This window comes from Amblyomma mixtum, chromosome 3 (genome assembly GCF_055824585.1).
Source record: "Amblyomma mixtum isolate Tamu chromosome 3, ASM5582458v1, whole genome shotgun sequence".
NCBI classification, from domain to species: domain Eukaryota; kingdom Metazoa; phylum Arthropoda; class Arachnida; order Ixodida; family Ixodidae; genus Amblyomma; species Amblyomma mixtum.
The window spans coordinates 270,848,018-270,864,695 of record NC_143014.1 but is presented as its reverse complement, the minus strand read 5'-3'; the positions used below and the strand labels follow the sequence as shown (position 1 = coordinate 270,864,695).

Here is a 16,678-nt window from a genome sequence, read left to right as displayed (position 1 = left end):
GGCTTCTTCTTCTTCCTGACTTGGCTTGTCTTAAATTTATACATCTATTAGAGGGGGCTTCAGTTACACGACGTCTCGGGGTAACGTCCCAGAGAAGACTCGCGCCGTAAAAAAATGCAATCTGATGTCTCCTGCTGAAGCCCTCTCATAAGGAATGTATTTGAGGACTAGTGTGGTCTTCTTCGCTGCTTGCTCTTCATGCAGCAACTAGCTTTCTATCACCGACTAGCACTTTTTGTTCATACACTTAATTCTTCTCGGTACTGGTTCAATGATGCTGAGTCACCCTGCTCGCCCAGCGTGCAGGTGCGACCAGTCCTTCACTGTAACCGGAGTTCTTTGCATAGCCATCGCACAGAGTTGTTCGACATTGTTCGTCAGATACCGCCACCGAGCTGCCTTCACCCGAGGTGATGAGATATTGATTGTCTAAAGGACTTGAAGCGTGAAGTTTCGCTATTTCCACTTCTTCTTAATTAGCTAGTTAAGGTCGCGACACACAAATTGCATCTTGACATATTGTTGAGGCTGAACTTCGCAGAGACATCATTTGCTACTCCATCACTGTTTTTTTTTTCCTTTTTATTGTGAGGTCTAAAAATTTGGTCACATCATTGGATTTCTGAGATTCGCTCAGAAATCTCCAGGGAGCAAACTTCAGGGAGCTATCATCAACTGCACACTTCTCGCCCATCACCGGTTCACGTAGCGAAGACGCCAGATGCGCCGGACGACCTGAGAGTGCAGGGGACGCATTGCAGGTCAGCAACCTGCTGGTCAGATACTCACGTCAAAACGAAACTTCGCAACACAATTAAAAAAGAAGCGAACATTTTTTCCTCACACTTCTTTCTGCAACAAGGCCATATTTGCCGCAGATACCAACCGCGTGTAAACTAGAGCTTCTATCCTCATTCCTCAGTTCGGTGAAAGTCAGTGAGGCGTCCGCATGACACTGGTGCTTTGAGAAGCGAACTCCGCTTATCTCCGCTCGAAATTGAGCATAGTTCAAAAGCACAAATTTTGATGTCAGCTGTATACTCGGCGGGGCATTTGAACATCCAGGCATAATACATCGCTTATACTCGCAGCTACACGATGTGACACACACACACACACACACACACGCACACACACACACACACACACCCACACACACACGCCACACACACACACACACACACACACACACACACACACACACACACACACACACACACACACACACACACACACACACGCACGCACGCACACACACACAGCTTTTCGACGAGTAGGTGCGCATAGAGCGCTTATTACTGTCTTCCTTCTACATCCCCTCTCCTCTTTGGGGGTGACTTTAATGCCCCTCACACACTCTGGGGCTCCGCCCAAATCCTCAAACCCGGCCTCCCCGTACACTGTCTGGCCCAGGAACGCCACCTCACCCTTCTTAATACTCCTGGCTCCCCTACTCGATCAGGCACTGCCTCACAGCGCCCCACACCACCCGGCCTCACTTTCTCTCTGAGTTCACTTTCACTGGCAGGTGACAGCCGAAACTCTTCTCAGTGACCACTTTCTCGTACACAATCACACCTCTCTTTCCCACATCCCTCGATGTGATCCGGTCATTGACATTGACTGGGACGCCTTTCGCACCTATCGCGGCTCCGACTCCTTTCAATCCTACAACGACTGGGCGTCGCACATCCCTGTAGCGCTTACGTCGAGTCGCCGTCACGTTCAATCTCGTCACCTGATCTCAGACCCAGATCCTCACCTTCTCCGGTTATGGCGTCGCCGTAAACGTCTTCAAAGCTCCTTTCGATCCCAACCCCACAATGCCCAACTTTCCTCCTGGATCACTGCTCTGCGGGCCGAGATCGTCGCCCACTGCGCCTCCCTCGAGCACTCTCGTTGGAGTGCTGTTTGTGACGGCATTTACTCTGCACTGCAGTCGTTATCCGCATGGTCTTTCTTTAAATCCCTCCTTGGCACTAAGGCTACCCTTGCTACAACTCTAGCTGAAGCCCTCGCTCAAAGGTCTCCCTCCGATGTTTTGGTGAGCTCGCCTCTGCGTACCTCCCACCCCCTATGGCACCCTCCTACACGGTGTACTCGGGCGTACCTAACCCCGATCTGGACCACTTCTTCACTCTCCAGGAGCTCAAATCGGCTCTGGTGCTAATGCTACACGCTCGGCTGCCGGTGAGGATGCCATTACATACACCCCACTTCGCAACCTTCCTCACTGCGCCCAGGAATTCCTTCTTCAAACCTACAATGAGGCCAGGGACAGCGGCTGCCTGCCAAGCTCCTGGACCTCCCTAATTTCTATGATTCCAAAGCCGGGCAAACCTCCCTCTCTCTCGAATATCCGCCCAATCTCCCTGACGTCATGCATTGGTAAGACCCTTGAGCGAATGACCCTGACTCGCCTCTGTAAATTTCTCCAGGCGAGGAAGTTCTTCCCCCATTCTCTCATCAGCTTCCGATGCCGCGTCCGTGCACAGTAGATGTTTCGGTTTCTCCAGCACACCTTTCTGTCACCTACCCCTACTCAAATTCACTCACTTGTGACCGTCAATGTTCGCAAGACCTTCGATGGTGTTTGCCATGACCACATCCTTTCTCAACTTGTACCCTGGACTGTGGGTCCTGCATATACTCTTACATCCGCTCATTCCTCTCTAAACGTGTGGCTCGCTTTCGAGTAGACACCGATCTGTTCGACCCCTACCACCTCACCCGTGGCACTCCTCAAGATGCTGTTCTTTCTCCTACTTTTTTTATCTCGCTATGGCCCCTCTCGCCTCCCAGAGATCTGAAATTCCCGACCTACATCATATATTTTGCTCCGATGACACCACTCTTTAATGTTCGTCTGGCTCTCCCGGTCACGTGGAGAACATTATGCAACGTGGCAAGATCTCATCGACTCCTTTCTCACCACCGCTGCCCTCTCTCCTGCTCCTGAGAAATCCGAGCTTTTCCTTCTCAACCATTCCTCATACCAGCGCTGACACAAACACTCCGTCTCTGTGCACCTTTCTGGCTCCCCCATTCCTGTCGTCACGCGGTGCAAAGTTATTGGCTTCCCTTTGCATGCGGCTAAGAATGTGCAAGCCCTCCACAAGGCTGTCACCACCTGCCACTCGGTAACTCACCTCCTGCGGCGCGTGGTCACGCGGCGCTCAGGTCTCCACGAGGCTCATGCGTGCCGAGTTGCCCACGCACTAGCCCTCAACAAGGTCTTGCACTTTGCACCCTACGTTTCCTTCACTTAGGCTCAACTTAACGCTCTTGAGACTGCCCTTATGGGCCTCTACAAGGCAGCTCTCAACCTGCCTATCACTACCTCTACCGCTAAACTCTTTGCCACAAGCCTCTTCCATCCTATTCGTTCTCCTCTCACTCTTAATCGTGACTCCCTTACCCGTCAGGATCAGTGGTTATTGACTCAAGCAGTTATCTCGCCCATTCCCATCTCCCCGTGTGCCCCTCCTATTCCCACCCCGGCTCCCAATCTTCGTATCCTCCCTCTCCCGACCGACATGTTCCCCTTCCTGCACGCCGGCCGTTGTCATGGGGCCGTGCAGCACAATTCCCCTCTCATTGATACCCAGGGTGTAGCCTGCACGAATGCCTTCGTTGTGGCTCCTCGAGGTTCCTGCGGGTACTCCCTGTACCATCCCCACCTCCCCGCTCCCGAAACCCACACCAGCGGGTCGTATCTACGCCCTCCGGACGCATTGTCCCTCGAGGTCCTCGCTATTGCGCATGCCCTCCAGTCATTGGCCGTTCTTTCCTCTCTCGAAGAGTACACACTGGGCGTTTACATGAGCCCGACAAAAGTCGGGTTAAGCAGGCTGTCGGGCCGAGAACCGGTTGTCGGGCTCATGTATACGCTAGGGGGTCGAGCAAAGGGACCGTCGAGTCGAGCTGGGCCAGCCCGACTGCAGGGGGTGGGTTGGCTCTGCCCGACCCGGCTGGAAGGAGCATGTATACGCTGCCGCATCGGCTTAGCGCCTCCTCTCCTGCCTCCTCTCCGGTCTGGCTGGCGCTGTGCAGGAACTCGGAGCACTCGGCGCGCGCGCTCTTTCTTAACGGCCTGTGCATGAGGGGCAGTTGCTATCTACCGCCGCAACTCTCCGGGGGCTGGTTCGGTTACTTTGCACATATTGCTGAACGGCTGCTCCGAGTACTGAAGAAGAACTTGACGACCATTTCTTATGCAGCCACTGCTATCGGCACGCAAAGCAGGGAACTAGTAGATGGATCTCAAAACATTGAAGTCGGCATGCAATGATGGCGCATAGTATTAGCGAATAGGGCTGTATCATTTGCGTCTAGCAGGAATAAAAGTGAGGCAAGATATTACAGGGCGAAGCCACGGTTAGGGAAACATTTATTTTCATCTTCAGGGCTGGCACAATTCTGTTGATACTTGGAAATGTATGATTGAAGATGAGCTGGAAAGGGAATCACATTGCGTTACCACTGGGTGAAGAAATAAAAACTCGATAGGTGATTTAAAGGCGGTCTGAAGGCCTGAGGGTGGAGGAATTAGGGATGAGGTTAGTTAAATAAAATCGGATCGGAATTGGCCGGTTGATCCGATCGTACGTTGGTCAGCGGTACTTCGTCCGCTCGTCCGGCAAGTATCTCTGTTGATACTTGCCGTTTGAAAACATTCGAAGTATTTGTGCCATCTGTTCTCACTGCGTGAAACACACCAGATCAGAAAGATCCTTTGCTCTTTGGAACTCCGATATCGTTTCACATACTTAGAAGGACTGAAAACAATAACAGGCGGTGCTGTAATGACCTATACAACATTGTTGTGCGGCTCGCAGTTCAAGGGATGTCAGTTACAGCCTTAAATGCTTTCGCGTTGGCTTGTGGATGAAACCAGACGGCTTGTCATTTTGGTTTGTCAATTTCTTTGTGTAGTTGACGAGAAGAATTCGGAGAAACTTCTCAGAAATGAGGTGTGTTAAGCATTTGGTGTGGCTTCTGTCAACCCATTCCGGGCAGCATAGGACGGGTGAATCTTCTAGATGTGGTTCAATGATTAGTTACAAGACTTCGAGAATTTCGATCGTGGGAGATACTTGACCGCCTTTTCAAAAAAAAAAACGCCGGAATCACTAGGAACCCCGGCTTTGGATAGTGGTTTTCACCATGATTTGTTTTCTCGGCACCTGCTCAGGCCGTAAGAAGAGAGCGAGAAAGCGCGCGCGTCGAGACCGGCCGTGCTGGGAGATTTTTTTTTCGGGCAGCGGAGACACCCATTAGAAATCAAAGCGAGCCGCTGCCGGCCTCGAAGACAGCGCGCACGTGAACGGGCGAACCAACCGGCCGGAAAGAGCAGCAGCGGGAAAGGGAACTTTTCGTCTGGGCGTCTTTCCTCCTCTAGCATGCGTGTAGTTTGCGTGCTCGACGCTAGGGGTAGCGACGGTCTCTGCCCGACAGAAAACCGGTTCATGTATACGCGGTAGGGTCGGGCTGGTCAGCCCGACATCTGGCGCACCCCGACCCGACCCGCAACGTCGGGCTCCATGTATACGAGGCTACAGTCTATTCAGACTCACAAGCCGCTATACACCACATACAGAACCGCACCCTAACCCCTTCTCTCCAACAGGAGGTCGAATGAGCGGTCTCCTCAGTGCAGCGTTCCATCGTTTTCTTCCGCTGGGTTCTGGGCATTCAGGGATTGACGGCAATGAGCTGGCCCATCATCTCGCCCGCGACACACTTTTCCGGGCACCGTTGATCCTCTCGGCCCAAGCCCTCGGAGGACGGCGGTAGGCTCATCCTTCTCTGCACCATAAAAGAGGTCTACCCCGAGCTCCGCCTGGACAAACGCCTTTACCCTCCCCCTCATCCATTACTCACGGTGCCGGAGGCTCGTATTATTCGGCACATCCAAATGAATGGAGTCACTATCCCGTCCCGCCTCTTTGTCTATCGCTATCGATCGGACCCTTCCGGTCCCAACTGCCCCTGCATTTATGTGGACCTGGCCCATTGCCTCTTCTAGTTCCCAGTAGCTCAGTAGTCCGGTTCTTACCTCCCATATTCTTTATCCATCACCACCTGGCTCTACAGGCTTGGCACTCAAGGCGAGGAAGAATAGCGACTTCTGGTAGCCCAGGCGGTCGATATGCTTGGCCTGTAAATTATGGCCGAAAAAAGATCACTACTACTACTATTTGCAAGGAACAAACGAAAAGAAAGGTACTCTAAAAGTGAACTGCGAGTGAAGCACCAGCACTTTCAGCAAGAAGACGCATGTGCGGCAGTTTTGTGATGCAGTTTCCGCGTCGTGTTCGCGGTGTGTCTGCAGTGTGATCGTTGCTACGGAAGGCAGGCGGGGCGTTCACAAGGCCCTTCTACATAATCTCCGACTTGGAATTTTACTATTTTCTACTCATTGCACTATACGCCACTCATGCAACTTGAGAAACCGAAACTGCGCGACACTAGGTGGCAAGCGGTTCGATAACCGTTCGTGATTTCGTCACCTCGGCACGCCGCTCCTCCGTTAGCACAGCTGCCGCCGATGCAGCTTAGCCACGAGCGTGAGAGAGATTATAGTGAGTGTTCTGCGCTTTGGTGCTTGTTTTTTGAATAGCGTGTTTGGCATAGTTGAGTTTTCGACGGCACACCGTCTGGTCAGGAATCATGGTTTGATGAGATTCACTAGTCACTGACCATGGTCAAACACAACTGACGTTTCGGGAGCACTACGGCTCCCTTGTCCACAATGTGAACAAGGGAGCCGTAGCGCTCCCGAAACGTCATTTGTATTTGACCATGGTCAGTGACCAGTGAATCTCATCAAGCGTGATTGGCAGGCAGCTCATGCCAGCAAAGGCACAGAAATGCAGGAAATACTGTTGTTCGAATACTCAGCGGTTGTCACTTAGAAAACTAAGGGACAGAACTATGCTGGTGAGGGACTGCGTTTCCTTTTGTGCGAAAGCACTCATGCGATCGTCAAAGCCGAGAAAAAATCTGGTTGATCAATCTTGTGCCTTGCTTGTGCATGTTACGCCTGGCTTATGCATCCTGGTTGACCTCGCTCGCTGCCGTAGCAACTGTGACGCTAATGGCAAGAATTTGGCTCTGGTCAACCCCGAAATTTGACCTTGGCCGATTTGTACGAAAATCAATATCCAATCATAACTGACCATGCCCGACATGATGCCGACCTCCAAATTTGGCCCTGACCAGTGCCAACATTTGGTCCGAGCCAAATCAGAAAATTTTCACCTTGGCTGATTTCGAACAAAATCGATGTCCAACCGTATTAAGCGTGCCCTACACAATGGCGACTTCCAAATTAGGCCCGGAGAATTGCCAAAATTTGGCCCAGGTCACCGCCGAAATTTCCCCTCTGCCGATTTTGAACAAAATTTATAACCAACCATAACTGACCGTGCTCGACATAATGGCGACCTCCAAATTTTACCCGGGTCATTGTCAAAAATTTGATCCAGGCCACCTCCGAAAAAGTAGTTCATAGCTTGCCATGATAGCCATGATAATGCCATGATAACCAAAATGAGCCACAAAACTTGTTTTACTGAGAACAAAAGTTGGATGGACTTTTCCTCCATGCGTGTTTAACAATGGGCACCCAGTCCCTATCAGCCTTTCCCGGTTTAACTATGCACAGGAAGAGATTTAGAAATCGGAACGATTCAGTGCGGTTGTTTTTGTACTTGCCTTCCGTGAGCATTCACGAGATGTTTTATCTAGTGAAGAAACGAAACACGCTGGACTTTTTAGAGCGCAGCTCTTAGGCGCCCGTTTCTGCGTTTCGCGGCGTCGCCGTCGCCGTTGTCTGTTGTAACCAGCAGTGGACACCCTTTAAGCTGCGAAAGCAATAGAGTGGGAGCTTGGAAAGGAGAAAGTAAAAGCGCAACCTCCTCCCCTCCTTAACGAACGGCGCGCCAGTGGGAGGCGCAGCTGTGCACAGCAACCGTGACGTCACAAAGTAGCGGTAGACCGAGCGCGCGCGCGTCGGCGGTGGCAGCTACCCCACCGCTCCTTCGCAAGACGTCTCGTTGGACTCGAGTGAGTGAGACGTATGGCTCCGAAGCGGCCCAGTGATTCCTCGTCAAGCGGTTCGGGGAGGCGGCAGTGGGTTGACCTCAAGGCATTCGCCAAGCACACTTTAGAATTTCCAAAATGTCTTCGGTATTTTTTTGAGGAAAGGAAATGCGCAGTATCTGTCTCCCACAGCTACGAAACCAATAGGTGTTGGTGTATGGGGTTTAACGTCCCAAAGCGACTAAGGCTATGAGAGACGCCGTAATGGAGGGCTCCGGAAATTTCGACCACCTGGGGTTCTTTAACGTGCACTGACATCGCACAGTACACGGGCCTCGAATTTCTCCTCCAAAGAAATTCAGCCGCCGCGACCGGGATCGAACCCGCGTCTTTCGGGCCAGCAGCCGAGGACCATAGCCACTGAGCCACCGAAACCAATAGAGCGGTGGCTTGGAAAGCAGAGGGTAAAATTTGTAAAATGGGTTTTGAGGAAAGGAAATGCGCAGTATCTCCCACATCTCGTTAGACGCTGGAACAGGGGACACCTCAATCGTGCTTTAAGCTGCGCGGCGATAGTGACATTTGTGCGCTGCAAGCTTTGGCATTAACAACGTTGTGCCAGAAACGCTGCCACCTGCCAGGGTGGCAGCGTGGGTGGAGACTTTAATGTAGATGTAAAGACAAGCGGGAATTTCTTACCACTCATGCGGGAGCGTAACGGCTCCCACAGCTGTGGCAACCTTGCGAAATTCTTGCGCAGACCTTGTCTTTGAGAACCGGGCGTTGGCGCAGCAAGTCGCAATCTATTCCTCCGTCCACAAAGCTTCCTTCATGACAATCAAGAACTGTTGGTAGAGTGTTTCTTGAAGAAGGAATATGTGTGAAAAACAGCAAGTTGTCTGTAATTGTACATACATGTCTTGCTCGAATTCTTTGCCTCAATTTATCGAAAAGCTGAAACAGCTGATGAGCAGCGCTCAAATTTCGCATAAGGAAGTAACGTAATCGTCGGCAATTCTTTTTTGTTTTCAACGGGAAATTGACGTTATGGCAGTTGATTCCTTCCCCATGAGACTTAATGCACCAACTTTTTCGCATCCAGGAACTTTTGGGGAATTCCCAGACGCCGCCATGACGACAAATCATCAACTGCGAGCATGAAGCAGCCGAAAGAGAACTCGGCACCTGAAGCTTGCAAATGGAGGTCCCTTATTGTGTGGTATGTCCGGAAAGCGGGGCCTGTGAGCCCCAATGCGCCGCAGCTGATTAGGCCGCCTGGCAGTAGAGATGCAACTCCTAGGCGCTCACCTCGTCTCAAAGACATCACACGGCACCCTGAAAGCAAAACGGAGCTTGTGAGCCCCAATGTTCCGCAGTTGATTAGCCCGCCTGGCAGTGGTTCACCTCGTCTCAAATACGTCGCACTGGGTCCTGAAAGTGGCTGCAACAAGGCGGCTGAGTCTCCTGGCTCGCAGAATGGAAAAATTATGACAAGCAAGGCTCAAGAGCAGCGGCCGCTGTTCACTCCTGAACAGGCTGCTCCTGTACATCGTGAGTTGAGCCCAGCATCCGCAGTGCAGAACGCGACCAGCGGTGGTGCCACCAAGCCTTCTGGCACTGGTGGGCTCAAGGGCGTCCGCACTTCGGCTTCTAAAGCACCAGGAAGACGCCAACAAAAACTGGCAAGTGTGCATGTTTATTGTTCGAAAGATTGGCTAGTAACTAGTTTTTGAGTAAAACGAAAATTAAAAACTACCGTAACAGGATTTTAAAATTTTCAAGCTGCAAATCAAGAGAGGAAAAAAAGAATCCTTTTTTTTTGTGGTTATATTGTACAGTGAAGTTATCATCCTAATTTCAGTGAATGGTCGCTGGTATCCATAGTGTGGTGTACTGAAAACTAGGCTGCAGTTCAAAGTTTATAAAGGGAAGCAACTATAAATTGCGAAGGGGATCCACTTCTTTTTCCTTTGTCGCTTAACTGTTTCCTTTAAAAATGTTGTACCAACTAGATAAGTTTTTTTTTATTCTACTGTATTTACAGGAGCAGCATAGGATGCCGCTTTCCAGATGCGCAGCTCCATAGCTAATTCGCCTTTTGTGGGAACAAAATGGCCTGCGTGCCCGTGGGTTGGGAAGAAGCAGGATACACGGTTCTTTACGATGCTGCCATAAACGTGTCCCTACTGGGAGCTACTATGCTGCAAAAGCTACCGAAGAAAAGCAGTTACTGAAAAATTACACCGCCATTAGACCCTGCTCAGCTATGAATTTCACTGCGGCCACTTTTTTTTTCAATTTCGGGTACCTGGAGAACTTCCGAATGCTTCTACTTGTTTAGTAGTATACGGGGATCCACAACTCTGCTTGGGTGTCATCGTACGATGCAGTATTACAGAGATCTGCTGTGGTAGCCGCGATTTCATCACTGGTAAATTCCTTGACGTTTGTAACAACTTCAGAATGATCAAGATGAAGTATCATTCCTCAAAGTGCTGGGTGCCTGAGAGTCTTTGCGAAGTCCGGCCTTCCAAAACCACCTCCTGGATACAGCGCTGTTCCACTGTGGCCAAGAGGCTGAGAAGGCTTCGATAGTGAATCGAACGTCGATAGCACGGCACATCGAAAATCTGGTCCTTAGCAGCCTTTCTTCTCTAGGCATCTAACTTGGTCAATGGGCTAGAATGTCGAGGGTGCATTAAGTAGAATTCACGGCGCTCCGTTTGTGTTGAAGGGCCCCACTACCCTCCAGTCGAATACGCTGCCGGTGGTCAGGCATCGCAGCAGGAACCCACAGCCGCAGAAGTTTTTACAGACAAAGCTGTAATAGCGTTTGTTATAAGCCACTTAGGTGGTACAATGAGAGCCGTAACGCTGTCTTACGCGGACTGGTTTTGGATTTTGTCACTGCGTGGTTCAAGTGTCAACCTACGAAGTGAGCCCGGAACGCGGCTTTCATATCAAGTCAAATCAAATCAGTTTATTTTGCCACCTAGAAATTTCCAGATGGAGAGTAGCTGCAAGAAAAAGCTGCCCATTGACAGCTTGACTGGCCCGCAGCGCCCAGTGAGGCACAGCGGCAGCATGCGTTACCAGCACACAGACTTGTAAATAGAAAAATACCTCATGTACAGTACAGCATTGCAATCCAATAGGGTAAGTCATCATTGGAAGCTTCAAGCGATAGCAATCATACTAAAATAAATTTGCAAACAGATCAAAAGACGAAAAAAAGGAAAGAAACGCAGGCACACGCGCTCACCAGAAAAACATTCAAGTGTCACAAATAAAATTGAAAAAAATTGTATAAATAAAAATTGTATGTATTCATGCATATGTTACAGCACTCATGAAGTGCACAGGTAGGTAGCAATGCTCATATTATTATTTATGCTACAATGTGTTCGTAGAGAGTACGAAGCTCCTTATACGTGCAGGAAAATAAATCAAAGCCATTCAATTCATACTCGTTCAGTGAAGCCAGAAGTAGATAAAAGAGCCCTTCTTTTGACAAATTTAGGCGAGCAATGGGCACGAGCCAGGTCTCTTTACACCTTGTTTTATAAGCGCGGTCTCTTGTTTTCATTTTGGCGATCCTATGCAAGTTTTCGATATTGTCTCTTGTTTGTCTTTTAACTCTCTAGCTTAACCGACATTTATAAACGTTGAGCATTTTAATTGTTCTTGAAGCACGGAAAAGGTTCGCACTGGGCGCTGCATATGGGGCATTGTATATAGGATCGTGTATATTTGTTTTGCAGTAGGTGAATGGTCTGTAGCGTAGAACGTAGTGCCGTTCCGCAGACCAAATGGCAGTAGTTAAGATGAGAGCAAAACAGTGCGTTGTATAATTCCTTTGTTCCTGGCGCGTTGTTCCTCAAAATCACGAAAGTGTATTGGCCGCGAATAAGATTGCCAGTCTAGCCTTTTTCGCAGTCTAAACGCTCCGCTGGATTTCAGGACAGGAAACATGCATAACTTGCTCACTTTGCCGATATGCGCCTAAACCGCGCCCTGAAAGTGAAACACGAACGCCGATTAAAAGCTTGTTTCCAGCTAGCGTTCGTGCTCTCTCACGGCGTGGTTGAGGTGACGACTGGCAAAGTGAACCAGCTATGCGCCTTTTCCATCCTCAAATCGATCGGAGAGTGTTATGATCGACGCTTACCGCGACGTCCCCTGAAGGCCGGAAATGAGCGGTTTCCTCAGACCATCCTGGGTGCAGTGGAAGAATTCTTGCGAGGAACTGGCCTTCGCAAGCGAAATTCACTTTTATCCTGGGTTCCCAGAGGGAGGCGCGAAGTGCGCCAGGTGTCTCCTTCATAGGCCTCGCCTTGCCATCTATAATTTTGCTTCCCGGCAGTGTGGTCGGTGTTAACACGTTAAGCAGTATCGCAGGGCGGGGGACCTGCAACGCCTGAGTGACCTGTCAAATTGCAAAATCACTTTGCCTTTCTATTGTGGCATCCCTCTTGCAAACTTCAGTTTTCGGACGTTGAAGATTTCCTTCGTCGTCCAAGGCCTTGTAGCGAGGGATAAAAAGAGAAGTGCTGACAACGTGGAGATTCCGAGCAGACTGATTTTATTCTTCACAAAACCGAAACGAATATGAAAGGACAGCGCGGGAGCAACGAGAGAGAGATGGTACAGAGCGACTAGGTTCTTTAATGGTGACGCGCCGCGCAAGTGTATGGCATCTCAAGTTATCGGCGAGCGGCGCGGTTACGCGATACCTCTCGTGTGTACGACCCACGGCGGCGCCGGCGCGTCCCGTCGCCTCTTCTCCTCGTCCTCTGCAGCCTCATTCTTATTCTCATTCAGCGGACATGGTCCACGCGTGGCGCTAATCATGCGGTTGTAGTCATTTCCAAAGCAATAGCAGCTTTGCCTGTCTGCAGTTCATTTTTATCAAAGAAACGAAGGGAAATGCGGGGCTCGCTGCGACGCGCGCATTGAATGTTCAACGCGCTACTACTGGGAGACTACGCGCAGGACACAGATGAAGACCACAAGGCAAACGCTCACTGACAACTGTGGTTCAATCGAAGTAAAAATAAAACCGGCTTCATCGCTACAGTCCATGCCGCGGCCAATGCGCTCAAGCAACTTTTGTTACAAAGAGCCCTGCCAAGCAGGCATGTTGTTATTATGTGCTCCTTATTGGTTTGACCATTTCGCTGTTAGCAGGGCAGAGGGAGTGCTTACGCATTTGTCTTCGAAATATTACTCTGGCCCTTGAGCAAAGACTGCCATTTCTTCGAATCAAGTTGCGAATATGTGCCTTGCGCAGTGGAAGGCAATGTGGACAGAATTCGTTATTTGGTCCAGGTTATTGTCATGCTCTCTTAACCCGGTAATCCGGCACCTGCCAGATCGGTCTATGTAAGACTATGTACGATCACCGAGTCGCAATCCGCAAACTTTTCTTCCGGTGCTCATTACTAAGAATCTCGGGACAAGCGCTTCTAGTTTATTTGGCTGCTACAACGTGGCACATCAGTTTAAACACTAAAATGAAGCGCGTTGACATAATCCGAGATGTAAGAAGGAAAAGTAAGTCGCTCAGAATAGAACGTAATCGGCCGCGATGCCTAGCCGCACTGGCTGGGCGCTGTACCAAGTTTCTCGTAAAGATTTCACGTGTGTGTGAAATCCGTTAATGCAACAGCGCACACTGCTCGTTCGGTCGAAATGCCGTCGCCGTCGTAGTGTAGTTTTCGGCACCGCGCGCCGGAAATATTCGGGGGCTGCGTAAAAATCACAGGGAAAGCACACTCAATGAATAAAGAGAAACGAGGTTTAAGACAGGAATCGAACCAGGACCTTTGGCGTCTTAGAGAGGAAGGCTTCCATTCTACCACGACGGCTCGACTTTTGAACGTCAGCAAAGGCGCGTCTAGTAAATGCGCGGGGTTCTAGGCACGTATCTTCGAGATCTGCACTGCGGCGTGCATAACTAATTGTGTACATGTAAATTACAGATGTCGGAATTAAGCGCGTACCATGCGTTTCCGGTGAATTTCCTCCGAGATTGGCCTTAGAGGCAGTCCTAGCGCCATCACGTGGCAAGAACTGAAACCCCCCTTCGCCATGCACGCCGCTAGCCCGGCAGATGGCGCGCGCGTAGTCGAGCTTTTTGTGCGTCGTAGTGGTGTTCGTTTCTGAGGAGGTGTGATGGAACCGCAGCCATAGAGAAAGATATCTTTATCTATGCCGCAGCCGCCAACGAGTGCTAGTTTGGAGCAGCGTCTTTGGTGCAGACTCCGAACGATTTGTCCAACGGGCCAGGCGTCGCGCCGAGCGGGCGATGGCGTTCCGTGGACTCCCGGAAGCGCTACAACACGCTGTCGAGCTTTAGCGTCTTCCAATTTTTTGTTGCCCCCCTTTTTTTAATGCGAAAGCATTTCTAGGCAATGTAGGCGGGGTCGTGTCGCCAAAAAGTGCAGTTGTGACGTTCTCAGAAGAGGTAGCATCAAACGAGGGGTTGTAATCAAAAGTGGATGATGCTAGGATGCTGCGCAAACAAATTATGTTGATAGGATGATTAGTTATTTGATTAGAGCCAAAAATGCTGAAAAAAGGTCGAAATAGCGCGGACGTCGACAAATGGAGTGGACGGGAAAAGAGCCGTGGCGGCAAAATAGTGGAATAATGGACAAAAGAGGGAAAATGAATTTTGAATTGAATTAAAATGTATTTGATGAGTGATAACTAATCGAACAAAAAGTTTTATTGGCATAGATTAATTAATTATTCGCAAAAACCACTGTACGGTGAAATAGGCTGGATGGGGATATAGTAAGTGGGCGGGAAAGCAACAACGGCGCCACATTTGAAAAAAGCGAAATGGTCGATTGAGATAAAAGTAGGTTTAATCACAGTAAATAATTCTATCTTTCATTAAAGCTTAAGATAATTACGGTAATTCAGTATTCAAATTAACAAACAAAAAAAGATGATAAAGCAAGGCAAAGAGAGGCGACGAGTGCCGAGGAGGCTTCAATGCTTTCGCATTCTGCCATTGCGGGTCGCCGCAGTGATCTCTAATTTTTCATCTGTTGGCAGAGGCTCACCAATTTCAGGGAGGCCGTAACGTCCAGGGGAAGTTCATACCTGCTTGCTACTTTCTTTAAAGCATGAGATACTTTGTGTTTACACATGCGCCTGTGCTAAGGGGAGGACCAAGGCTTTCCACTTAAAGTGGCTGTAATACGCATGCAAAAATGGAATTTTGATATACCTGCGATCATTTTCCGCTATTGTGACAGCGAAGCATACTCTCTTTGTGTTCAACTAAGAACTCCGTAGTCGCAGACTGGGAGCGACAACCGAGCAAAGGGATTGACGCGGAATGCAAGGGACAAAAGTTCCAAACAGCGAGCACGCCCCGACGCCAAAGCGAGGAGAAGTGAACCGCGCCTTTCGTCCCACAACCGCTTCGTAACCTCTGTAAAACATAACCTGTTCCTAACGCTAATCGCAACCGTGGTCGAGCGCGCAGTCTGCGCTTAGTGCGGCGTTCGCATTTGTTGGGTCATAGTTTTCTCCTCTATTCGTTAGGCGCGCCTCAGCACGAGTGTGCAGACGAGATCAGAAGACCAACATGGCACAGTTGCCGACCACGGTGTGACAAAACCGACGTAAAATCGAGTTTTCAAACACAGGGTGCCGCTACACAGCATCCTACATAGCATCCTCCACTTTTTCAGATATGTGCGCATAGTCCCGATTTTACCAGTGTTTCTTTGTAGGCAGGCATTTGTATCAGAACATTTTCCGTGGAAAACGAGTGTCAAGAGAGTAGATGGTGCCCTAATATGCCAAAAAGGTGTTTCAGTTTCTTGACCAAACATACCTAACTATAGAAATCATACGGGCCGGATAAGAACCACTCCGTCACGGAAACTTTTTTCCTCGAGCGGTCGCATGGAGTCCTCAGATGAGTTCACCCTATGCTTCAGAGGAATCACAGTTGCCAGAATCATGTGGTTTGCTTGTTCCTCCTATTCCAGATTGCACTAAAATCCTCCTTGTTTGCTCGTCACACCAATTATCATTTGGTTTTAACAGTTATATTTGAATTCTTCTTATTGGCCCGCATGTTCTTCGCGAAGCCTTGAACGCCATCGTTTACGCGTTTTGTTCTTCACTTGGTCCTTTGCAGGTTGCCAACCAGAAGGTAACCACAAGGCCTTTGGGAACCAGGGCAGTTGGAGGGAAAATGCAGCGTCGTACCTCCAAGAGGACCGTCATTCCGCGGCTGGCCTTCCGCCGGATTGTCCGCGAGATACTGCTCGAGAAGGCAGGGGAAGATTTCACAGTGGAAAAGCTCGCCGTTCAGGCTTTGCACGAGGCCAGCGAAAAAATGGTTGTGGCCCTTTTTAAAGCATCTGGCCCGTTGGCGCACCACGCTGGCCGAGATAAGATCACTAATGCTGACCTAACTACACTGTTTGCTGTCTTCAAAATTTGCAACAACTTGGAGAGGGCTCTTGGCTCAAACATGTGACTGTTTTTTGTTTGAGTTCATTTTGTGCATTCTGGCTCACTTTTTTTTTCTGTAGCAAGCATGCTGCCACTCACAGGTGATGGATTTATGTGCAACTGAAAATAAAAAAGGACCGCGGCTGGA

General features: G+C 49.7%; 1 protein-coding gene across 1 annotated transcript in view; it reads left to right on the top strand.

The window, feature by feature from the left end:
• LOC149354733 (uncharacterized) overlaps nucleotides 1-16,678 on the top strand; it is a 26,025-nt gene extending 9,347 nt beyond the window's left edge. The window contains exon 3 of the mRNA XM_089576030.1: nucleotides 16,211-16,678. Within this exon, the coding sequence (XP_089432156.1) occupies nucleotides 16,211-16,555 (345 nt within the window). The 3' untranslated portion in view covers nucleotides 16,556-16,678. The remainder of the gene's footprint in view (nucleotides 1-16,210) is intronic.